We start from the raw sequence: 27,275 nt of genomic DNA on the forward strand, positions 1-27,275 counted from the left end.
GAGGTGAGTTTGAGCCCCACATTGTATATGGAACCTACTTAAAAAAAAGATCGGAGAGACAGAAAGTAGGGGATACAGAAAGAGAGTAATAATGATCTCCCGGATGATGGTGAAAGGAAATCCAAATGACACTAATGCAGCAGGCCTACAAGGCAATCCAACAGGTGAACACAGATGAAGTCTCCAGATTCCAAGCTAGAGCTCTTCAGCAAGAAGCTGAAAGAGTGCCTGGGGTATCTGTATGCATTAAAGTATATGTATTTATACCACTGGGTGGAAGTGTGGGGCAATAAGTAGTGAAAGATGACTAGGCAAATGAAACACAGTGTTAGGCAGAAAGGGAAAAGGAATCAGTATAATTTATGCTTGATAGAATTAGAGTCCCAATAATGCAAACATGGAACCATTAACTAGCCAAAATCCTATTAAATCTGGAACATGGTGGGTGGTTGCAGTGGTGATACGTAAGTCCTATTTTCCAGAGGGAAGAAATAATGCCTAAAATTGAAAAAGAAAAAAAATTGGGAGCAATACAGCCAAGTTATTTATTAGCGATATAAAGGGAAATACTGTCGCATGGGGAGAAAAATTTGGCAAAGGGAAGGGACAGATTTTTGAATTAACATCTAAATTATATACATGCATAACTGACACGAATATTTTAGAAATCAAGCTATCTGAAAATCATATTAAATCTCTGCTCTGCTGCAGAGATCAGTAAGGTGTGAGATCTGAGCAGGACCCAGCAGGGCAAGACGCCTGTGTCTAGCTCACCGCTGCATCCTAGTAGCCAGCTCAGAGCACGTGCCAGTACCTTTGCTGAAAGAGTGAATGGATGAAAAGACTGCAAAGTCGTTTTAGCACAGAGACACTTTAACAAAAGAGAAAAGACATGCAAAAGAAAAAAGAATACTTGTGGTAGCAAAAGTGACAGGAAAAATTGTATCAGAATAAAGAACAGTGTGCCAAATGGGTAAGACAATTATGGAGGAAGGTGTTCTAAACACAAAAGCACAGAAACGTGAATATAGTGTGGGCAGAAACTGACAAGCATTTGATGTTCGTACCATGCGATATTTGTGACACAGCCAATGTGTTTTTTACAATTCATTTACTGAAGTATTTATTGAGCGCTTCCTATGTACCAGGTTCTGTTCTAAGTGCTATAGATACAGCAGTGAACAAATCTGTTGTGATGGGACATATGTTTAGGGAGGGGAATATTAAGCAAACAACTATACAGAATCAGACCATGCGTGAGAAGTGCTATGGAGAAAAAAAATTGAGTGGGGAGAGGCAGAAAGAGAAAATACATGAATTAATACAATGAAGGTGGTATGGGTTTGGAGAGTGGTGGTCTGCTAATTATGTTAGGTGTTCAGGGTTAGATAGAGCTCCCTGATGACAAGTGAATAGGAACTTGAAGAAAATGAGGGAGTGAGTTGTACATATGATCTTGGGAAGAGAATTCCAGGCAGAAGGAAGGTAAGTGTTTTTGGCTTGGTGGTGTGTGGGACCTGGTAAAGACTTTGGCATTCATTTTGAGGGAAGTCACTGCAAGGTTCTGAAAAGAGCCTCCAGGGCTCACATTTAAAAGGATCGCTCTGATGGCTGTGTTGACAACAGTGTGTAGGGGGCACAGGCACGGAGAGCCAGGTGAAGCCTTGGGGGCGTGGACCAGACAGAGCTATGTGGAGTAATTCTCACTCTGTGAAAAGCTTTTTCCCATTCTTACCAGTCAGTGCTAAGCTTGACTTCACTTTTTTCTCAAAGGTTATCATAATATTCTAGAAGTGATATCCTCCTAGAGTATGAACCATTGGGTACAGGATACCACAGGAAATTTGAAGTATTAAATAAATAAATAAACCTATTAAAGTGGTTTCAACCACGCACAGTTTTTGCCTCAACAATCTTCAACGTTCCTGTTTACACAGTATATGGCTCCAAGTACGTGTCATTTATGCACAAAGCATTCTACTGTAGATTTTTATAAGCTATCCATTAAAATAATGCCCTCCCCCAATTTCTTAACTGGGTAAACAACTATATTAACATGACAGTATAGGGCTGCCTAGGTGGCTCAGTGATCTCACTTCGGCTCAGATCATGATCTCACAGTTCATAGGTTTGAGCCCTGAATCTGGCTCTGTGCTGACAGCAGAGCCTGCTTCAGATCCTGTCCCTCCTCTCTGCCCCTCCCCCACTTGTGCATATGCACACACACGTGTGAGCTCTCTCCCTCAAAAATAAATAAAACCTTGGGGCGCCTGGGTGGCTCAGTCAGTTAAGCGTCCAACTTCGGCTCAGGTCATGATCTCACGGTTTTTGAGTTCCAGCCCTGTGTCAGGCTCTGTGCTGATAGCTCAGAGCCTGGAGCCTGCTTCAGATTCTGTGTCTCACTCTCTCTCTGCCCCTTCCCTGCTCATGCTCTGTCTCTGTCTGTCTCAAAAATAAAAAAAAAAATTTTTTTTAAAAATTAAAAAAATAAAAATGAAAATAAAACCTTAAAAAAAAAAAAACCCTTAAAAACAAACAAACAAAAAACCAATATGACACTATATACACCAAAACCCCTTTAAGGGATGCCTGGGTGGCTCAGTCATTTAAGCATCTGACTCTGGCACAGGTCATGATCTCACGGTTTGTTAGTTCTTAGTTTGAGCCCCACATCACGTGAGCTCAAGTCCTGCTCTGGGCTCCATACTCTTTCTGTCTTTCCCCCTCTCTCTGTACCTCATGGGATTCTCTCTCCCTCCTTCCCTCTCAAAAGTAAATAAACTAATTAATTAAAAATTAAAAAAAACAAAAACAAAAACACTCTTTAAAAAAGAGCCCCAACTTTGACTTAGCAATTTTATGTGTGGCACACAACCTAAGGACAACCACAAAAAGATTGAAGAGCGAAGATGCTTACCACAAAGAGCTATCAAAAATGTGTAGAAACTACAGTACATTAGGGAAAACTACACAACCAATTGAATTTGATGCAAATATCTGGTTAACAAAGAAAAGTGTCCAAAATATGTTAGGTGCATTCAAAGGTTACAATTAATAAGTTAGATGCCAATTTTGAAAATAAGGGGGAAGTATGAACATAAGGGCTGTGAGTCTGAAAGTGGGTAAAAATTCAGATAAAACAAGATTGGCCAGTAGTGAACATTACTGAATTGGGGTGACAGGTACCTGGAGTGGGAGTGGAGACTGTTTTATTATACCATTCTCTCTACTTTTGTAAATATATTTGAACTTTTCTGTAATAAAAGGTTAAGAAAAAAGTGAAAAAATATGCACCAAAATGTTAACTGGCAACCTGGGTACAGAACTACAGATATTTTCTTCCTTAGTACAATTAAAGTCCAAATTCTCATTCACTCATAGTCACTATTCAAAATAGTCTAGTCAATGCTATTCAAAACATAGCATTAAGGAGGCACCTGGGTGGCTCAGTCGATTAAGAGTCCAACTTTGGCTCAGGTCATGATCTCATGGTTTGTGAGTTCAAGCCCCATGTCAGGCTCTGGGCTGACAGCTGAGAGCTCAGAGCCTGGAGACTGCTTTGGATTCTGTGTCTCCCTCTGTCTCTGCCCCTCTCCCGCTCATGCTCTGTTTTTCTCTCTCTCAAAATTAAACATTAAAAAAAAAAAAATTCAAACAAACAACACACAGCACTAAGAGAAGTTTAACTTACCACCCAGCAGGCATTTCCAAGATCAGCAATTTTCACCTGGAGCTTTTCTGCATTTTTTGGCTCAAGGGGATTAACAAGAAAATTTCCAGCAGTGGATTTTCCTATAGACAATAGGCATCATCAGTAACACTGGTTAGTGAACACAGAAATACCCAAAGACTAATAAAACTCTCTGAAGTAATATACTCGGGCCCTTGACTGGCAACCTACACTCTAAATTTTCTAAGATAAAAAAAACAACATCCTCAGTTTATGGAATTAAAACCTACCTCTGCCTTCAGGGCAACAAAATGCTGTGCATCCACTACATTGACCGATACAGTTCAAAATTAGCTAAAAATTTACACACGGAAGGTAACCTGGTGCCTGCCATAAAGCTTTATGCATAAAAACAATGGTACTTTAAGTTTAGAAATTCATGAATATGCTATTCAGGGAAGGGTACTGGGGAAGTATGTCTGCACAGGTACCTTTGTTGTCCAATGGTCCATTTTGTCCTTGTTCTTGCTCATCTTCACAGGGTATCTCTGCCCGAATGCTTTCTTGAAGCTGGCTGATGTCCTGTTCACTGAATGACTGGTCTACATTTGGTGAAGACTGGCACATCATGGTATCTGACACCTCAGAGGTTATAGGTGTACAAGAGTCTGTTTCTTGAGATGTGCTGCTGTCTCCATTTTGGGAGCTTAGGAAACTAGGTTCCTGCTTCAAATTTTGGACATCACAGTCATTAGCATTATGTAGATCCTCTTTAAGCCTCAATGTTTCTTTATTATTGTTCTCAGTGTAATTAACGATTTCAATTACTCCATTGCAATTAATCTCTGCTGCACCACCCTCTACACCACGTTCCATATGTGTCTGATCCTGGTTAATGGTACTTGACTCTTCTAAGGAACAAACAGACAAAAAGGATGTATGTGTATGTGTATGAGTGAAAGAACAAAAAAATTTCTCCATAAGATTAAGACGTTTTCTAGAACTTATACAGGGTGACATAAAAACATGACTGAACATCTAAAACCTATTTATGGAAGGACAAAGATCTTCTTATCCTTAATTGCAAAATGAAGTCTATGTTGCATTTCCATAGAAAAGTCAGAAATTACATTTGAATATTACCTGCCTACCATTTATGAAAGTTCTGTACTCTTACTGTATAAGGACACCCCCAGAGATGTGTTTTATGCACGAAACCACTATATTATAGAACAATGATAAATTAATGTTAAAGTAAATTTTTGTGTATGCTCTATTTATACCAAGTTTTTCTTGGGTCATTTTATTAGGTGGGTTCTCTTTCAAGGGTCTTTCAACAGGACTCTCTGATTCTTCTTGCTTGTTTGGTCTTTTTTGCCCAGGGCCCGACTCTTTCTCCATTTCCTCAATTTCCTGCATTCGCTTCTCTAGTAATTCTGCCTGGCGCTTCTGCTTCTTCTTCAATTTCTTCTTCTTATTCTTTGACATTTTGTCAGCCTGGGCGGAGATTACAAACAGATAAAGCCTTCAGGTGGCTAATCCATTACCCCCAGTTGGAGATAACTGTTAACTTTAATATTTCCTGATTAAATTTCACTCTTTCCCTAACATAGCACTTAAGTTTCTCATTAACGTAAACAATGTGGATACTCTTATGAAACCAAATAAAAACAAAATTAACAATAAATCTTGGTCCTCTGATCAGTCTGTGGGGCTGGCTTACTCTCAGGCACACTCAAGTCCGTAGAAGCCTCACCAGTACAAACTTGTTAAAGATGCATGGGAATTTATTGGAAAAAATTATAGAAGCGCAGGAATATTTTCTTTGTTTTTCAAACTCTAAACAAACCGTGATCTCTAACAGAAAAATCCCTACCCACTGCCCACAGATCAGAATTAAACATAGAAACACCTTATACTTACTGGTTTAGGCTGGGGCGCAGTACTGACTGAAAAGAAAAGAAAATCAAGTAAGAATCCTGGTATTTGGCAGGCAACATAAGTTTATGCTGTAAAGGACACTGCTGTTTTAAAGCAACTTTGGTAGAAGTACCATTTTTAAAAAAAATAATGCATATAAAAGTTGACAAACTTAAAATAAGCTTAAATAAATTAAATTCTTCTCCAGATAAAATCCAAATTCCCATTTCTAGTTTTCCATTATTACTGCTGCAAAAATCTCGTTCCCATGTATGTTTAAAATAGAAAATGACAGGCAACTACCTACCCCCTTACCCCCATCCAGGACTCCTATCTCTAATTCTTCCCCTTGGCACTGGTCTGTTTTAAAAGGAGCACAGCACCAAGAGCTAGAGTTATACAGCATGTTATGGATATTAGTTTAGCTTAGGTGGGAGGTAGAATCTTAAAAATTTTTTTGAAAGGGGTACCTGGGTAGCTTAGTCAGTTAAGTGTCCGACTTTGGCTCAGGTCATGATCTCACGGTTCATGGGTTCGAGCCCCACATCCAGCTCTGTGCTGACCGCTCGGAGCCTGGAGCCTGCTTCAGATTCTGTGTCTCCCTCTCTCTGCCCCTCCCCAGCTCACACTCTGTCTCTCTCTCAAAAATATTATTAAAAAAAAAAAATTTTTTTTAAGAAGCCACACAAGGTAAAATTTCCCTCTTAACTATTCTTAAGTGTACAGTTCAATAGTGTTAATTATATTCACATTGTTGTGCAATATTACTAGAACTTTTCCATTTTGGAAAAATGAAACTCTATGCCCATCAATTAACTTCTCATTTCCCCCTTTAGTCTATCTTTTTAAAGAAAGCCTATGTTAACTGATAATTCAGCTTAAATTTCCTCAAAACTAAAAGTTCCTCAAATATAATAAAACTACTAATATTAAAATCTATACCCCAAATGGCAAAAGATCATCATAATCATAGTCATCATTTAATTAGCACATAATAGTGTATGGCACCCTACTAAATGCTTTCACATGGAACTAATCCCAAGAACTCCTGCCAAGAGGGAAAAGGAAGTCAAGAACTCCCTCAGGGCACCCAAGCCAATGATAAAGCCCAGGACTCAAACCAGGTCTGTCCACTCCAATGCCTAAACTCAAGTTCTTGATAGCAAAGTTATCTTGCCCCTGCACAGTTCACTGATCTATAAGCAAGCATGTATCGTCATGGTAAGAGGTAAACACATAAAAAATGGCCCCTGAATCACAAGGGAAAACATTTTAAAACAAGAACATGAATTAGCTTTTAAAGTATACAAAATATCTGTACCTAAAAGACACAATCTCTAGACTTCTTTCTACAGGACAGTGATACTGAGAATTAAAAAAAGTCTTTTGAAGGCTGAGATTATTTCTTACACATAAATACTTACCATATATTATCGTTAAAGGAATGCGTGGTGCCTTACTTAACTACTGGTAATAGAACAAAACTAGGAACTTCTCTTAACTTCTAATGAGACCAAAGTCCTCAAAGAAAACATACCCGCAGATCCAGAGGGTGGAGGAGCTCCAGATCGCTGCCACTCTGTTGCTTCTGCAGCCAATCTTCGGATGTACTGCTCATTCACTGACAACAAGATGTTTTCTGGTTTAATGTCAGTGTGGATGATACGGCACTTGGTGTGTAAATAATCCAGACCCTGTAACACCTGGATGGGAATAGAGCAGTAGACTTGCAAACACAGAATACAAGTCTTTCTGGAGAAGGAAGAAATCACAATACAACATTTAAAAAAATAAAGATACAAAAACAATATGGTAGTTTTCAACAGAGAATAAAGCATTTTTAATAAAGCACAAAGAAACTTCCCCAGAAAGATTACTTGTAAACTATGAACAAAGGTCAGTGTTTATTTATAATAAAAAGTTTCAAGTGTTAAAAAGCTAATTCTATTTGGAGGTATTTAAAGAAGTACATAAAGACCAAGAATAAAAGTCAATATGCCCTTTGAGTGTTAAAATATAGGTGATGAAAGAGACTTAGATATCTCTTAATTCACATTTCCTTGTTGATAAAGAACTGAGGTCTTTTGATTCCTAGTTTGGAGCTCTTTCCACAAAAACACATTATCCAAACCAATTATTTGCCCCTTGAAGTATTAATATTTGCCTGAGAGTGAACTTCTTTACTATATATTGAGACTTATTTAAAATATTAGAAAATGCCCTTGAATATTATATAAAGAGACAGTAATAATTTGACATAGCAATTTTCTATTAATACATAATCAATATTTGCAACCAGAACTCTCAAATTTTCAAAATCAGTCACTGAACACAGCTTGCCCTCTAATGACTATTACAGGAGATGAATCTGGGAGAAATGGATTATTGCTAAAACATTTAAACACAGAATAAACACTAGGGACTGAATAAAACACTTAATTTTAGCAATTAAAAAAAATCCCTAGTTTTTAAAATAAAAACTCTATTGGATATAGAAAACTCCTGACACTTTAAGAATATAAAACAATCACCACAGAGAAAATACTAAGATACATACTTGTTGAATAATTTTTTTGACACAAGGCAGTGGGAGCCCTTGATAATTGGACTTGATGATCCACTTGAGCAGATGATGCCCTAAAACTTCAAACACCATGCAGATATCTAGGAATTTGTTAAGGAAGGAAAAAGGAAGCACAAAAGAAGAAAGAAGCAAGATAAAATGTGTCCCATCCCAATGAAATTGTTACTGTATTGTTCTTTTAGTAAAAAAGTTATAGAATATGACTAAAAAAATATCTAGCTGTTAATATTCTGAATTCCAAAGATTGTTTAATACTTTAGTTACTCAAAACATCCAAGAAATGGAAAACTCTGGGGGGGGGGGGGGCGCTGGTTATCGATAAAACTATGCACATTAAAACACTGAGTAGTAAAAGTGAAACACACTAGGCTTAAGTTGTTGCCTTTTCCCTGATGTAAAAACTAATGTCCAGGGTAACAACTTTTACTCTCACAGCCTCAAAGCAAGGAAAAATAACTTCTGCTTTAACTGCAGGAGATAATGTACCAAAACTTAACCTAAAAAAATGTGAATGCCAACAGTTTTTAAAAGTAGGAAACTGACTTGCTTTATGCTCTGTAGTTCACAAAACTAATCTTGATTCTAGTGCCACCGTGTGTTCTCATTACGTACACACATCCCAATCATCACAGCAGGAATAATTCCTTGAGCCAGTAGTGTGCAGGGCACTGCTGGGACTTAGTAGTAAGATGTTGCTACCTTGTACCTCTAGAAGTTTCTACATATGGGAAAGTTGAGCTATACATATGTCATAATGACCTAGTGCCCAGACTCTTCCTTTAAATAAGATTCTTTACAGAAGGAAAACCTGGGCTCCTTAAAGAAATGGCCAAATCCTGCGTGAACCTGGAAACCTTGCTGTGACAACAGTAATGGAACACGTCAAGAGGAACATGTCTTGACCTCAAGAGGATGCCACCGGTCAAGCTGAAAACATTTTTAAAAATGCAGTTATGGGGGCACCTGGGTAGCTCGGTCCAGTAAGTATCCAACTTCGGCTCAGATCATGATCTCAAGGTTCGTGGGTTTGAGCCTCGCATCAGGCTCTGCACTGACAGTGCAAAGCCTGCTTGGGATTCTCTCTGTCCCCCTCCCCTGCTCGTGCTCGCTCTCTCTCTTCCTCTTTCTCTCAAAATAAATAAATACGTTTTAAAATTATTATGGATAAAATAATATATCTAAGGTTGGCCACAAAATTAGTAGGAGGTAGAGACAAAATAAGATTGGCGATGAGTTGGTAACTCCTAAAGTGGGTAATGGGTTTGTGGATATTCATTAAACTATTCTACTTTTGTATATACAAAATCCAAATCAGGATTTTTAAAAATGTAGACTGCTTTAAAAAAATCCAGAAAAACAGATTTTTAAATTATTCTCTTATGTTCCTAGTTTCAATCTTTTTATTTTATTATTTTAAGTAGGCTTTAGGCCCAGTGAAGAGCCCAACACAGGGCTTGAACTCACAACTCTGAGATGATCAAGACCTGAGCTGAGATCAAGAGTCAAAGGCTTGGGGCGCCTGGGTGGCGCAGTCGGTTAAGCGTCCGACTTCAGCCAGGTCACGATCTCGTGGTCCGTGAGTTCGAGCCCCGTGTCAGGCTCTGGGCTGATGGCTCAGAGCCTGGAGCCTGTTTCCGATTCTGTGTCTCCCTCTCTCTCTGCCCCTCCCCCGTTCATGCTCTGTCTCTCTCTGTCCCAAAAATAAATAAACGTTGAAAAAAAAAAAATTTAAAAAAAAGAGTCAAAGGCTTAACCAACTGAGCCACCCCAGGCACCCTCTAGTTTCAATCTTTGATTTGTTGAGAGAAGTATTACAATTTGACAATGGTATATGTATTTTTTGAGTGAGAGAGATAGAGAACAAACAAGCCAGGGAGAGGGATGGAGGGAGAGGGAAAGAGAGAAAGAGAGAAAGAAAAAGAGAGAGAGACAGAGAATTCCAAGCAGATTTGACACTCAGTGCAGAGCCCTATGTGGGGCTTAATCCCATGACCCCAGGATCATGACCTGATTAGAAATCAAGAGCTGGACACTCAACTGACTGAGCCACCCAGGCACCCATGACAATGTTTTTTTGTTTTGTTTTGTTTTTTTTTACATTTATTTAGATGACAGAGTGAGACACAGTGTGAGCAGGGGAGGGGCAGGGAGAGAAAGGGACACAGAATCTGAAGCAGATTTCCAGGCTCTGAGCAAGCGTTCAGCACAGAGCCAGGTGCGGGGCTTGAACCCACGAACCATAAGATCAGCACCTGAGCCTAAGTTGGACGTTCAACCGACTGAGTCACCCAGGCAACCCGGACAATGGTATTTTAATTTGTAAGCAGTGATATAAAAAAGACCGAATATTTAAAAACTTAAGAAACAAACAAACAAAAAAAAAACTGGAAAAAAGGATACATGAAAAAGTTTCTTGAGGAGATGGTGTAAAAAAAAAAAAAATAGAGGGCTGAGAACTAAGAAGAGTTAGATTTAAGTAAGAGGAGCTAGGAAAAGAAGGAAAATCCATACTAGAAAAAAGAAGTATCCTAAAGACATAGGAGGTCACATAGATGGCCATAACCGATACTCATTGGGTAATGTCAATAGTATATACAGACTCGCTGACCCTCTTTAATCATTCCTCTCTCCTTACTACTCAGGGAAGTAGAATGAACCAAGTATCCCGAAGTCTACATGATTAACTTTCCAGTTCAGGGCCCTTATATTTCAGTATGAGAAAGGGCAGTGCTCTGGAGATGCTCAGATGCAAAGAAAAATACAGATACACAGCTCCATGCAGACATGTCTATGTGGTAAGCAGAGACGAGGGGCAGGAGAATAGCAACCCATTAACCCTTAACTCAGCACTCTGAATTTTATCCTTGTCAATCTCTAGTAGCAGCAAATAATGCAGTAGCCAAGACAGCTGGGAGACAAGTAGGAGGAAGGGCAGAGAGAAAACGGGCTAAGGACAAAGAGAAATAAATAAAACAGGGACTCAGTGCGTAAAAGTACAGAGAAACCATCTGGTAATATCTGGAAAGCATCTTGGAACTTGAAATTCAAATCCACTAAGATTTCAACAGTTAAAACAAAACGCATATACACACAGAGTAAACCGTCTACAAAGTGACTGCAATAGACACAAGACTGTTTTAAAATGGATGATTCTTGGAGCAGTTTCCTTCAGAGATCAGGGGTATGTGATTTGTACTTCTCAAAGGGAATAACTTACAACTGAATTCAGAATGACAGATAAAGATCTTTTCACATTATCACCTGTTCTCTTATTCTCTCTTCTTGCTTCTCTGTTCAAATCTCTTACCATAGTCCACATGATAATACAGAACCATATGTAGCTCACCTCCTTAATAAAGGCCATAACTGGCAATTAATAATGTGTGTTAACAGAAGCTAAATATGCAGAGGTATAGGAGAAATGAGAGGTATGAAATGTCTTTCCTTTTACATTTTTAAATAGTTTATGAACAGGTAGTTTTAGACTCTCCAATCCAAGTGAGATTCTACATCTTTTATTCTGAAAAATCTGACAGGTCCTCATAAGCATGGCTATTGCAACGCCACTTAATTAACTCAGTGTATGTCACTCTGATATGAACTTACATAAGAGAAAAATCAGCTAAGGTTCCTTCCAATTCTAAAAATTCTAAGAATCCAGATAAAAACATTAAACAAGTCAGTTTTTTCATCATGACAGAATGTGATCACATACTTGTTTAGATTCTAAGCATAACCCATGCACAGCCTCTTCCCTATTGAAGGCTGGGAGATAATAAAATGTGTTAAATTTTTCTTTACCCAGTGTTTATCATGAAAAATTACTTCCACTAAAATTTCTGTGCTAATTGATAAAACTTATAGAACCTTTACTAATACAAGGCTATTTTTTAAAAAAGCTTTTCTTTTGGGGCGCCTGGGTGGTTGAGCTGGTTAAGCATCTGACTTCAGTCATGATGTCACGGTTCTTGAGCTCGAGCCCCATGTCAGGCTCTGTGTTGACAGCTCAGAGCCTGGAGCCTGCTTCCGATTCTGTGTCTGCCTCTCTTCTCTCTCTGTCCCTCTCCCACTTGCACTCTGTCTCGCTCTCTCTCAAAAATAAATAAACATTGGGGCGCCTGGGTGGCGCAGTCGGTTAAGCATCCGACTTCAGCCAGGTCACGATCTCGCAGTCCGTGAGTTCGAGCCCCGCGTCAGGCTCTGGGCTGATGGCTCAGAGCCTGGAGCCTGTTTCCGATTCTGTGTCTCCCTCTCTCTCTGCCCCTCCCCCGTTCATGCTCTGTCTCTCTCTGTCCCAAAAATAAATAAACGTTGAAAAAAAAATTAAAAATAAATAAATAAATAAATAAATAAACATTAAAAAAAAAAAACAAAAGTTTTTGTTGGTTTAATTTGTCTGTAAAGGGGAAAAAGCCTAAAGCAATACTCTGAAAAATCATAACATATAAAGATAAACATGATTCACATCTATGTTCAGAAGCTTACAATAAAACTAAGTAGTTTGCTTGTACTTTGCCTTGAGGAAAGAGACGAATGCTACTTATTAAATCTGGTTCCTTTCTTAGAGATAGGTTATTTCATGATTTATTTTCAAACAGGTTCTTAAAAGGATACGTGTTCCGTTAACTCCTGATATTTTAAAGTCATCTAGTAGCTGAACAACCATTTCTCTATTCGGATCATTAGGGTCTGAGTTACGAACCTGAAGTGAGAAAGACAGTATTTAGCAAAAGGAGAAGCATGGAAATAATCCAAATAGTTGGGGAGGGAATACCCGCAGCGCATGTAACAATGGATTAATTACTCCCAAGAAAGGCTTCATACAAATCTATGAGAAAAACATACTAAAATTTTAATAGCTCAAATAGACAAAGAAATAAACAGTTAACAAAAGGAAATACCACCAACATAGACTGTTGCTCTAATTCAACCATTTTTCTACTAAAAGTGTACCTCCCAAATTAATCACTGGTTATCAGGCCATGAGGAATTAAGGAGACTTTACAGGATGTAAACCAACCACAACATTCATCACACTGTTCATTCAGCTGACCTTCTCCGCCCCATGAAAAACCTTTCTCAATGAAGGAAGCAAATAGTACATTGATTTATTTTGGGGCACAAGCTCCTTATCTTGTCAGACTGGCACTTTGAAAATTACTCTCTTAGAGCTCTCCGGGTCTAACATGCTCACTTTACAAATGAAAACTCTAAGGCTCAGAAGAAATGAAGTGATGAGAGGGAGGATATACTAGACTAGGGCTGGTCTTAAAGCCCAGGTTTTTGGAGTTTAAGCTCCTTCTACTACAATGACAGCTTCCTAATTTCTAGCAAAACCCAAAAGTTTTTTAAATAAATTTTACCTACGTTTTCAGATACTAAGGGAATTAATAAAATGCTTATATTATATATAGTTTATAACATTTTAAAACATGAAACAGATGTTATAAACTTATTCACACAACTTTTAACCATAGTAGGAAGGTAAAACATTTTTTGGTGCTGTCTGGCAAATAAAACATGCTCAATAAACATTTTTGTTTGTTTGAAAGTTTTTTTCCGTGTTTACATGCAGAAAATTCCCATCACAGCATATTCCACCACTTCCAGCACCACGTGCACAGAAGGTATACTGTCATCTTCCTCTGCCTCTTTAAGGATATTGGAACTTTATGTCTTAATTTAATATAACTTTTGATGCTTTGCAGTTCACACATATGATCTAATACTCACTGATTTCAGCAACCGGATTTCATCTAGTGCTGTTTCAGTATAATGTTCAGCACTTTTAACTACTTTCATTGCCACAAACTTCTTCCCCCTGAGAAGCAAACACAGGCAGTTAAGACGAATGCCCTATCCTTACTTTAGGAAGGTAAGATTTAGTCATAACTAGGAGGCAATAAAAGTACAAATACTGATTCCATGTCTCCCTGTACTTAAACATAGGCTATTTCTATGGGATCACGTGTACCTGTTAATGGATGGCACTAACTGGCCAGATTTCATTTACAGGAGGAAGAAAATCTGTTTTTGGGTAATGTCAGTCACCATACATTTTCTCTAAGTTAAAGTCTACCTTCTCAATGTCTCCTTGAATCCAAGTAAAACCATGAAATGGGAATAAATAAGGGGGAAAACCCCATTAAACCAGAAGTATTTTACGTATCTGCATGTCAAAACCTCAAAGGTTAAAAGCTGTAACACTTTCCTATAAGAAGCCAAAAGAAATACTTGGGTGAAACCAAACTGATAGAAGAATAAATAAAGTGCACAGATCTCAAATACTGTCCCATCAAAGACAGACCATACACTTGTAGGTAAACTTCCAATGTTAATTACCTGTAGTTTTTATATAGGAAAAATTCTGGACTGTACAGTCGAGCAAATCTCTTATCAAAACAAAATATAAGAAAATAATTTCACATAGGTTGGTCCAGGACGTCATCTAAAAATTTAAATCCAGTAAAAAACAAACAAAACAAAACAAAACAAAACCCTATGAATTTACATACATACTTTTATGGAGTATTTGTAATGTTTGAATTTCTGAGTTCCAAGTGCCTTATGGACACTAATTTTGCCCCTAACATGCTTCTTCACCAGAGGAAAAGACAAATTTGCCCAAGAATATAAAGATTATCAACAACAAAATTCTGACCAAGAAATTGGTCTAGAGCTAGACTGAAGGCTGGATCATCTGTGGAAAATCAGACAAAAACACTTAGGCATCACTTAACTAATTCTTTTGCAGGACCACTACAACTTACTGAATATCCCATGATAACCACACTGTCGAAAAGTGTCCCCAGCCCAACTTTCGGATCACGTGATATCTCCCATTGAATAGATCTCCGATTTTCACAAGATGATAACCTCCTGGAAGAAACAACAGAGGGGAAACAGTCACTTAAGCAGTAAGAAGGAAAAGGTATCTCATAATCCATTTTCAACATCTATACAGTTTATCAAATAAAAATGGTTTCTCTATATAACAAATTGAGAAAAAATTGTAAGTCTGCCACACACAGCCACATACTAAACTCATGTTACAGCAAAACATCTTCGCAAGTAAGACTAATGATTTAGAGTAAGCAAGTGATGCTTTGTTGAACAACCAATAGCTACTTAAAAAAATAAGTCACTGTCAAACAAAAACAAGGTTACATATCACAATATTCTTGCCCCTCAATAATCCAATAGATTTATCTAAATATATGAATGTTTAAAATAAAACATATTTATAGTTTCAGTCTCAGGATGTTCTTTTATGAAGGAGATTAATGAATTTCATCTATTTAGGAGCACCTGGGTGGCTCAGTTAAGTGTCTGACTCTTGATTTCAGTTCAGGTCATGATCTCATGGTTCAGGAGTTCGAGCCCCATGTCTGGTTCTGCACTGACTTCTCTCTGTCTCTCTGTCTCTGTCTCTGTCTCTGTCTCTCCCTCTCTCTCCCTGTCTGCCCCTTCCTTGCTTGTGCATGCTCTCTCTCTCAAAATAAAAAAAAAAAAACCCTTAAACTTAAAAAAAAAAAAAAGAATTCCATTTATTTAACATTGAAAGAAAGAAAGAAAAGAAAGAAAAGAAAGAAAGAAAGAAAGAAAAAGAAAGAAAGAAAGGGAAAATAGAGAGTTTGCTCCCTTAAACAAAATAAAAACCAGGAAGACCTGAAAAGGCTGCCAACAGTGGCAGGAATCAAGGTATTTTTACATGCATCTTTGCTTGCTGAGAATAACACAAACTATGTTCTCCTAGATGGTAAGATACATTCTCTTGTAACTTGCCACCCAGAATCATAGAAAGTCTCATAAAGAAACAAAAAAGCTATCAGGCAACTTTATGACACAGTTTAAGTATCTATAATTCCAGTTTAACTTACCTTAGCAAGCATTACTATGAGAAAAAAGTAATGAAAAGGTTTTTTGAAAAGCCTGTATACCAAATCTCATCACTGGTTATTTCTGGGTGATAACAGCATTACAGACAGTTTTTATTTTCTTTTTAATATACTTCGGAAATTTTCTAAGGTAAATGTGCACTATCATTTTGAAGGAGAAAGAAGGGTAAAAACAGATTTAACATAAAATCAAGCTTTAATAAATTAAATTGAACTGAGAGGAAATATTATTTCTTATACTTAGAGAAAAGGATGCGATAAGCAGAAAGCATCAAAACAGCTTACACTGACAGACCCAACATTCAAGTGAGAAATTGCATATACTCATGAGTCATGTCTTACTTGGCGTGTCCTTATCAAAGGCCTTACCTTTACAATAATCATTGGGATCTTCCTGCTCATCATCATCAGATCCCAGAATCTCCTCTTCCTGCTCTGGTAGATCACTTTCCGAGTGGGGAGCAGAGCCTCGGTGCTGAGTTTCAGATCTAAGAAACACAAACATGTTCATTCCATACGGACAGAATAAAATAGGACATTAAGAAAATGGCATTATCAAAATGTCTCCCCACTTAACAGATAATATAAACAGAACACTATCTAGTGGTGGCCTACGAAAATATTAACTATCACTTTACCTTATGTTAGGAAAATAATACTTTTTATATAAAAAGTCAGTACATGATTAAATAAAATCTGGGAAACACAAGTACAAAGGGAAAAAATTACTTGAGACTCAATATCCAAAGAAAATTGCCAATAAAATTACATTTTCTTTCAATATTTTCCTGTATTTTTATGAAAATATGTATCTGTAATCACACACTATACAAATTTGTATCTTGCTTTTCCTATTATAAACTTTTCTCTTTATTCCTATGCAATCTCGTAAATCCACATATTTCCCTTAGACATATCACCACTTACTTTGGCACGCTCTGCTTACTCAGCTGGACATTTAACCTTGTTTCTAATTTTTTACCACTAAAAATAAAGCCAATGAGTAATTTTTGGATAATCTTTATTCTGCATTTAGAATTATTTCCCTAAAGTTAAACTACCAGGTAAGGATAAAAACATTCTCCCTATTTATAAAAATAACATGATAAATATTGAAAAATTGGAAAATAATTACTTTGTTTTAAAACACTGCTACTCTGAACAAATTAAGATTTTAAACTACTTCTTTCCAGTCTGTGGCCAAAACTGGCTTTTAGGATTATTATTTTAATAAAGACTTTTCTAAAGGGGTTGTAACTGAATTATATCTCCTCACATATATGGGCTTCTGGTACTTAAGTATTACCAGGTTTGGAAAACTTAGCTTCTTTGATAGGTAAAAATGGTCTCTCATTAAAAATTTAAAAAATTTTACTAATTCCTTCCTCTCCATGCCAATCAATTAGTTATATCAAAATTTCTGTGCACTGAAAGGTTCGGAGGCAAAAAGACTTAGATTTACACTCAGGCTGACACTTATTAGCTGCCTGCTAAATATAAAGCTTTAAACAAAATAAGCAAGGTACAAAACATTCCTTCCAGTAGCTGCAGGAAAAGGAATTTTAACCCCCATTTTCAATATTTTATTTACCTTTTTATCAATCTGTTTCATCAGATTGTCTTTTCAAAACAACAAAAAAATTTTTTCATTGTTTATTAAAAAGTTTCTTTTTTAATTTTAATTTTAATTTTTTTCAATATATGAAATTTATTATCAAATTGGTTTCCATACAACACCCAGCGCTCATCCCAAAAGGTGCCCTCCTCAATACCCATTACCCCACCCCCCCCCCCCACCCCCCCATCAACCCTCAGTTTGTTCTCAGTTTTTAAGAGTCTCTTATGCTTTGGCTCTCTTCCACTCTAACCTTTTTTTTTCTTTCCCCTTTTTTTCCTTCCCCTCACCCATGGGTTTCTGTTAAGCTTCTCAGGATCCACATAAGAGTGAAAACATATGGTATCTGTCTTTCTCTGTATGGCTTGTTTCACTTAGCATCACACTCTCCGGTTCCATCCATGTTGCTACAAAGAGCCATATTTCATTCTTTCTCATTGCCATGTAGTAAAAAAGTTTCTTAATGTTTACTATTTATTTTTGAGAGACAGAGAATGAGCAGGGGAGGGGCAGAGAGCAAGGGAGACACAGAACCCAAAGCAGGCTCCAAGCTCTGAGCTGTCAGAGCCTGACACAGGGCTAGAACTCATGAACCATGAGATCATGACCCGAGCTGAAGTCAGATGCTTAACCGACTGAGCCACCCAGGTGCCCCAACAAAAAAATTTTAATAGCAAAACCAGTTATATGGGCTATTGAGACAGAAGACATACCTTGGCAAGCAACACAATGATTCAGATTAGATTTTTGGTGACCTTTCCAACCTGCCTCACTTCTTGACACTTTTGGTCTTCCAGGAACACAAAGCAGCTATAAAACTACATGATTCAATGTGTTCATTTTTAGTGAAAACGTGTCTTTGGAAAACTTAATTAAGAACTACCCGGCCCAACTCCCTAAATAGAAATAATGAGTCTGAATGAATATTCCTAAAATTCAGATCAAAATGAATTTCTACAACAGATCTCTAATTTCAAACTTGTTGCCTTTTACAATTAAAATTACAATTTGACTGGGGTGCCTGGTTGGCTCAGTCAGATAAGTAAGTGTCTGATTCCTGATCTCAAGGTCATGAGTTCAAGCCTTGCAGTGGGCTCCACACTGGAAGTGGAGCCTACTTAAAAACAAAAACAAAAAGCAAAAAACAAACGAACAAAAATTACTATATGATTTTAAGAAGAACGAAAATTGTGAAAAATTTGAAAAGTAGTGAGGTGTAAGTGAAAACCAGACATAAAAATGCTGGAATATTAGAATTCTACAAATATCATGGGATTCGTTATGTTAAAAATTGTTTTTTAAAGATTTGAATATTCTTGGAAGCAAATACATTTGTGAACAGAAGTTTTTAGTTATAAAACTGTACATTAAATAGCATTCCCAGTTAAAGGATTTATAGACTGCAAGTCACAATGAGAAATGCAAGACTCTACCCTGAGACATGTGTTGACACAGAAGAAACTCTCTTCTTATTCTAAAACAATACAGAAAGAGATCACCTAAGAAAAAAATCCTACTTTAACTTTTAAATATCATTTTAAAAATATGCTAAATTTATATATAAGCATTAATTTCAAATAGAGAACATCTTAATGTTCAGTCATCTCTCTGTGGCAGATGTCCTGTTCCTTCAGTCCCAGAGTCTTCCTCTGTCTTCATTTACTTCTTCATTTCCACAGTGCATATTATTGGTAATTTCTGAAGAATGAGTGCATGGGAGGTAAATTTATTAAGATCTCTCCTATTATTTTATCCTCACTCTTGACTGCCAGTCTGAGAAAAAATAAATGCTCTGTTGCCTTCTGGCTTTCAGTGGTGCTGACAAATCCAATCAATGCCTTCCCATTTCTGAGTCTCCAAACAGGGATTGTTTTTTCTCCCTGGAAGGAAGAAATCTTATTTTTAAAGAATTTTCTGGGCGCCTGGGTGGCGCAGTCGGTTAAGCGTCCGACTTCAGCCAGGTCACGATCTCGCGGTCCGTGAGTTCGAGCCCCGCGTCAGGCTCTGAGCTGATGGCTCAGAGCCTGGAGCCTGTTTCCGATTCTGTGTCTCCCTCTCTCTCTGCCCCTCCCCCGTTCATGCTCTGTCTCTCTCTGTCCCAAAAATAAATAAACGTTGAAAAAAAAAAAAAATTAAAAAAAAAAAAAAAAAAAAGAATTTTCTGTTTTTTTAAATTTTATTTTTTAAACGTTTTTAATTTTATTTTTTTGAAAGACAGAGACAGAATGCAAGCAGGGGAAGGGCAGAGAGAGAGGGAGACACAGAATTCAAAGCAGGCTCTAGGCTCTGAGCTGTCAGCATAGAGCCCGATGTGGGGCTCGAACCCATGGATGAGAGATCATGACCTGAGCCAAAGTCAGATGCTCAACCAACTGAGCCATCTGGGCGCCCCAAGAATTTGCTCTTTAATTCCCATATTCTGAAATTTCCTGAATGGCTTTTTGAAAATCTAACTTGCTAAGTTTCTGTATCAGTACTTACAAAGTAGAGATTCATTTAGTTCTGAGAAAGTTTCCTATATTTCAATGTAAATTTAATCCTCTGTCTATTCTCTCTGGAACTCTTTTTTTTTCCCCCCAGATGCGGGACCCTCTGGCTTACTACATTAATTTCCTTACATTTTCTCTCTCTTTAGATCTTGTTCTATTTTCAACACTTATCCTTCTAACTTGTGTTGTCTGTTACATTTCTACCATATTTTTAATTTCCTAAACTTTGGTCTTTTTTTGTTTTTTTATTAAAGTAAACTCTGTGGGGTTTGAACTCATGACCCTGAGATCAGGAATCATATGCTCTAGGGGCGCCTGGGTGGCTCAGTCGGTTAAGTGTCCAACTTCAGCTCAGGTCATGATCTCGCAGTTCGTGAGTTCAAGCCCCATGCTGAGATCTGTGCTGACAGCTCAGAGCCTGGACCCTGCTTCAGATTCTGACTCCCTCTCTCTCTGCTCCTCCCCTGCTCATGCTCTCTTATCTCTCAAAAAAGAAATAAACGTTTTAAAAAAATTAAACAAACAAAAAAGAAGCTTAAGCTCTACCAGCTGAGCCAGCCAGGTGCCCCTTTTTTGCTCTTAATGTTCCTTTTTTACAGACTCCTGCACAGTTTCAATGATGCACTGTAATCTTTTACCTTAAGGATACTATTTATAGTTTTAAGTTTCCTTCTGATCCTTGCATCATCTTGGCTTTCTCAAACTGCCCATGTTTTACTAATCCCATACTTTTTACATATGATGTCCCTCAAGGAATATCAAACAACTGAAAAAAGTCTCTGTCATAAAAAGACAAAAAACAAAAAAACAAAAAAAGAAATTTTGAGGAAACAGACAGTTACTAATAGATAATGAGGATGATGACATGATTAAAGAATTCAGAATCACTGTTAACTTTTATTGATGATGGGCGTTAAGAGAAAAAAAATCGGAAGAAATGTTACAAAAAGAAATTTCAGCTTATTAATATTAGGAACTGAAACCCATTCTTCCTGGAACAAAAAAGAGGAGAGTTCTAAAATAATTTCAGTCTGTGCCTTTAAACTCTTCATACCTACACTTCATGTCTCAAATATTTGCTATTCATGTTCAGAAGAAAGAAATTATGTCAGCACTTTTTAACCCAATACGTTTACAAAATCTCGAATAAATTGAAACAGACAACAGATAAAATTTTAATAGCAGTATGATTTCAAAAGAGTCAAATAATTTGTAACCTGATCAAAAGAGCAATAATGTTAGAAATAAGAATATACTTGGCCAGAATACAGAATGAAGCCAAGGCAAAAATCTATGAAGAAGGCAGAAAGTACTGGAAAAGTGTGACAGTTGCCGAAACCAAGAGGTGGACGCTTAACTAACTGAGCCAACCAGGTGCCCCCTGCTGCCATTTCTAAGGATCCTTTCAATTCAGATTCCATTCCTGGTATAATTCTCATTCCTAACCATCCTTCACCCCAATCACTAATCACCCAAGTATATAGTAAAAACAAAGTGCCAAACAAAAACTTACTGTCTTTGTGAGCAAATACTATATATTGATAATTGCCATTTAGAATATGCTACTTATGAGTTTTTACTTAAACATTTCAGGAACTTACATATTCACGTGAATGAACTACGTGAACTTCCCATCCCCTGCCTTTTTTTTTTTTTTTTTAACCAAGTCTATTAGTAACACACTAAATTGGTTTATAACCTCCTAGCAGGTTGGGCTTGAAAAAAAACTGTCCTAGAATTATTTTTAATTTCTTTAGTGAGATAGAATTCACATGCCATAAATTCACCAATCTAAAGCATATAAATCAGTGGTTTTAGTATATTCACAGAGCTGTACAATCTCACCACAATCTAAATTTAGGACATTTTCATGACTCCCAGAAAAAACACGAATCCCATTAGCAGTAACTCACCATTACACCTTTCCCTTAGACTCTGAAAACCATTAATCTACTTTCTGTCTCTATGAATTTGCCTATTTTGGACACTTCATGTAAGTGGAACCACTCAATGTGTGGTCTTCTCTGACTTCTTTCACATAGAATGTTTTCAAGGTTCATCCCATGTTGTAGGATGTAGCAGTTCTTCATTACTTCTTATGGATGAGTAATATTCCATTATATGGATAAACACATTTCATTTATCCAGTCATCAGTTGATGGACATTTGGGTTGTTTCCATTTTTTGGCTATTATGAGTCATGCTGCTCTCTTGATTTAAAAAGGAAATGAAATTTAAAATTTCAAAGTATTTAGAAATGAGTGCATTACATGTTAAAATCTGTGACACTCAGTTTCACCCAATAGAAATATTTGTAACCTTGACTATACCAATTATAAAATAAAAGCTGTTATTGAATAAAGAGCTAAAAACAAAAACAGAAGGGAGTAAGAATTTTAAATTCCAAATCAAAAGTTAATTATTTGTAAAAGATGAATAAAATAAGGCTTTAGGGAAATAAATTAAAAAAAAAAAATCCTGTAACGATGTAACAGTAATGGAGATTAAAAAACTGAAAATCCATATCCTAAAAAAGGCAACAAAAGTCCAGACAGCTTTCAAGTGCTACTACATTTTCAAAGAAGGGTTATTGGATAGCTTTCTTTTTATAAATGTTCCAGTACATCCTAAGAATTGCAAAAGGTCTCCACTTCGAGATCACTGGCTTAACCCTGACTTCCAAGGCTGAGAAGAAAAACACACACATGTATACCATGCACATACAAACAACCAATAGAAAACTATTGGTTTAGACTATTAGTCTGTCTTTCCAATGAGCTTTACGTAAAATTACCGAGTAACATTCACAAGCAAATTTTTATAAAAGGATAAGCCAAACAAAAATAAATCTATTACTGTCATTTATTACTAAATATATGAACAGAAGAAAAGAACACAAAAATTATGAAAATGTCAGACAAAACTCAAGATGCATTTGGGATCGAAATCCTTGATAAACTAGGAAAAAGGTGGAGAGAAACTTACTTAACTTAAAGATATCTACTAGAAACCCACAGAAATATTACATACATAGTTCTACAAATCAGAAGATCTTCATTACAGTAAAACAGTTTTATGGTACTTTTCAAAGTTTTACTGGCAGTCTTAGATGATAATTTAAGGCAAGAAAAAGAACCAGATTTGTCACCATTACAAAGTGGCTAATTTTATCCAGAAATTTTGAGAAAAACAACCAATTATAAAAGTATTTCTACAGACTAGCAATAACCAATAAAAAATATAATTGATAAAATACAATGAATTTACAGTAATAATACAAAATTGAAAAATATGTGATGCTTTAACAAACAAAAAGAAAAGCTATTTCTAGATAGGAAAAATCAAAACTGTAAACGTGTCTACTTTCCAGAAAATAATCTATATACATTCAAAGTCATCTCAATCAAAATCAACAGGATATTTTGTAGAACCTGTCCAGTAAAATCTAAGAAAAGAAAATTAGCTAAAATAGCCAAGATTTTTTTAAAAAAGAGAAATAATTGGGAACTTGGCCTCTAAGGAGTAAGATATAATAAACAACTATAGTAATTAAAATCCTGTAACACTGATACTGGATTAGAATGAAATCAAGTATTGGATTAATGGAATATTTCAAAACAATGGGAAAAACATTGACTGTTTATGATAATCACTGGGAAAATCAGCTATGTGGGGGAAAGGGTCCTTCCAAGGAGGCAGGTAGATCAATGAGACGGGATGTGATAAAATGTGAAGAAATGGGCCTTAAGCCAAGGACTGCATGCAGGTGGCCTGTAGAAGTTGTGAAAGACAAAAAATGGACTCTTCCCTAGAGACCCCAGAGGAATACTGATCTGCTGACCCATTTTAGACTTCTAACCTCCAGAAATGTAAGATGGTAACTTTGTGTTGTTTTAAGCTACTAAATTTATGGTAATTTGTTACAGCGGCAATAGGAAACTAATACAGCCACGTAGCATTACTAATATGTCAATTCAAGAAAGATTGAAATGGTCCATGAACATATACAAGTATCTCAAAATCAACAGCAACAGGGAAACAAATTAAAAATCTTTTGGGGCACCTGGGTTGCTCAGCCAGTTAAGTGTCTGACTTTGGCTCAGGTTATGATCTCATGGTTTGTGAGTTCAAGCCCCACGTTGGGTTCTGTGCTGACAGCTCACAGCCTGGAACCTGCTTCAGATTCTGTGTCTCCCTCTCTCTCTGGCCCCCTAACTCACTCTCTCTCTCAAAAATAAATAATGAAAACGTTTTTTAAAAGTTAAGAAAAACCACAATGGTCTTTTTTTTTTTTGCCACTGACTTGGTAGAAATTAAAAAGGATTAATTTCACATGTTGACAAGGATTTGGAGGGCATAGGTGGGCATTCTTTTATGCTGTTAATGGGACTAATGTGTGAACCTTTTTGAAAGGTAATTTGGCAGTTTAAAGTTTAAAAAATACATATCCTTTGACTTGGTAATAGTCCACTTCTGGGAGGCAATAATAATGGAATGGTTACGAGCCCAAGTTCTGGAGGGTGACTGCTTGAATAATGAATCTGTCCTACCTTCTATAAGATGTGTGACTGAAGTCACTTAAGATCCCAAGTTTCACAAATGACCCATCTACAAAATGCCTAGTAAGTAGGTAGTGCTTGTTATTAGCTGTTATTAATGCATTCTAAAGTACATATACATGTTTAAAACAACTATGTCGGTGAGGACTCAGAGAAATTGGAACCCTTGTGCATTGTTGATGAGAACGTAAAAATGGTGCAGATGCTATGGAAAACAGTACGGTGAGTACTCAAAAAATAAAAATATAATTGCCATAGAATCCAGCAATTCTACTTCTGGGTATACACCTAAAAGAACTGAAAGCAAGGACTCAAATATTAAATAAGCACAGAGTTTCAGTTCTAGAAGATGAAACAAGATGGGGATAGATGGTGGTGATGGTTGCACAACAATGTGAATGTATGTAATATCACTAAACTACACTTAAAAATGGTTAAGATGTTTGTTATGTGTACCTTATCACCAGTTGAAAAAAAAACAAAACATCAACCTAGAAAAACTCACAATCCAACCCCAAACACCATGACAGAATTTGTAACAGTGCTTTGGCATGATGCTGTGATGTCACACAATATATAGATCCCTAGATCTTTTAATTAAGCAGGAAATAAAAATACTAAATTAAAAAAAGGAAAGCCATCACTTTATTGTTAGTGTGACATAAATGAATACAATTTGTAATCAATAGTAGCAGTAATTTAAGTAATTTATGGCACCTCCATAAAAAGCAAAGGTACTACAATGGAAAGCTCTCTAAGACACACCATTAAAATGAAAAAGACAAATGCTTGCTTTGGCAGTGCACATACTAATATGAAAAAGATGAGTAGCTCAATGATACATAGAGTGTGATCCATTTCATATATTTTAAAAATGTATGTAGGTACATATACTACTATACAAACATACTGAGGGGCTTTCAAGAATACAATTGTTCACAGCGTTCCCCTGGAGGAAAGAATGAAGGAATAAGGAAGGATGTAGGGAAATATAAAGGGAGTTTTCACATTTTGTCTTGTATAATACAATTCTAAATTGTTAGGATCTTTTCCAATGAGAATTACTCATGAAACAGTCACACACTTAAAAAATAGATAAAATTAAAAACAGATAAAACTCACTGTTAAATCAGTAAGAGTGCAGAGACAGGACTACTACTGTCTGTTTTTTGTTTTTGTTTTTTTTAAAGTTTACTTATTTTGAGAGAGTGTGCACGTGAGCAGGGGAGGGACAGAGAAAGAGAGAGGGAGAGAGAGAGAATCCCAAGCAGGCTCGATACTGTCAGTGTGGAGACCAATGTAGGGCTCCAACACATAAACCGTGAGATCATGATCTGAGCCGAAATCAAGAGTCAGATGCTTAACTGAGCCACCCAGGTACCCCTGGATTGCTACTTTCACACTCAGCTTCATTTTCTGTCCAGCATCATTTCTGAAAGGAAATGACCCTCTACAACTTGCCAAGGCTGCCAATCACATGGCTCTATCCACCCTATCTCCCTAGACGGGTGGACACATGATCTAAGCAAGATCTAGAATCCTTTTTAGAGGGAAATGACAGATGCAGAGCTCTATTTCTGAAATCTTAAGCAATAAGGACCAAGGAGTTGGCAGAGATGATTACTGCCACCAAGTAGGGAGATAATGTCTGAGAATGAAGTCAAAATAAAAATAAAGCTAAGACATTTATTGGCTAGGGGTGGAAAAAAATAGGTACCGAATGTATCTCCAGTGTCCAGAGGCAGTTCCCTACCTATTAATCCCTCTGGATATAGCCTGAGTTTGAACTGGGTACTTATAAAAAGAAGCATTCTAAATAAGACACATATATAAACATAAGGAGGCAATAATCGCAACAATTTTAAACTATTCCACTTCTAAATATTTATCCTATAAATTAAAATAAATACACACATGAACACAGACTTTATAATAATGTCAACTTCTTAGTTTTGATACAGTTACATAAAAAGCAACTACTGGGGGAAACTGGATGAAGGGTAACTGAGATCTTCCTATACTATCGCTGCAACTTCCTGTGAATCTGCAATTATTTTAAAATTTAAAAAGCTTTAAAAATTTGTGGAAAAAAATCAAGATACACACAGAGATTTGGACATAATGTTTATCATAGTATTTATTATAGCAAAAAATTAGAAACAAAAACTTTAAGATGATGGATTACACAACATTTATATTATCTTCCTGCTCCAAGCCAATAAAACTAAAACAAAGGAGTACATTAATAAATCTAAAACAATGTGGAAACAGAGAGAGAGAGCAACATCCTAACAACCTAGAAAACCAAAGGTGGGGTGAGTCACAGTGGTGGAGGGAGACAGCCAATCTATCATTAAACTATGGATACAGAGATATGATGGAAAGCGGGTATAAGAAGAGGGATGGTAAAAAGAGTTTTATAAACTGAAAGTTTGTAAAATAGCATTGATACCCTAACACAGCACAGTAGACAGCCTGGAATTTATCCTGTAGGGCTATGATCCCTAAAGAAAACGAACACAAACAGAATAACAAAGGCT

General features: G+C 36.7%; 1 protein-coding gene across 1 annotated transcript in view; it reads right to left on the reverse strand.

Moving 5' to 3' along the window:
• Positions 1-27,275, reverse strand: part of SRPK1 (SRSF protein kinase 1) — an 83,765-nt gene that overhangs the window by 18,671 nt on the left and 37,819 nt on the right. The window contains 10 exon segments of the mRNA XM_045500776.1: positions 3,692-3,792; positions 4,162-4,581; positions 4,954-5,167; positions 5,594-5,619; positions 7,128-7,293; positions 8,148-8,254; positions 12,789-12,876; positions 13,908-13,995; positions 14,945-15,053; positions 16,442-16,560. Coding sequence (XP_045356732.1) covers positions 3,692-3,792; positions 4,162-4,581; positions 4,954-5,167; positions 5,594-5,619; positions 7,128-7,293; positions 8,148-8,254; positions 12,789-12,876; positions 13,908-13,995; positions 14,945-15,053; positions 16,442-16,560 — 1,438 coding nt within the window.

The sequence above is a fragment of the Leopardus geoffroyi genome, chromosome B2, assembly GCF_018350155.1.
Source record: "Leopardus geoffroyi isolate Oge1 chromosome B2, O.geoffroyi_Oge1_pat1.0, whole genome shotgun sequence".
In the NCBI taxonomy this organism is placed as follows: Eukaryota; Metazoa; Chordata; class Mammalia; order Carnivora; family Felidae; genus Leopardus; species Leopardus geoffroyi.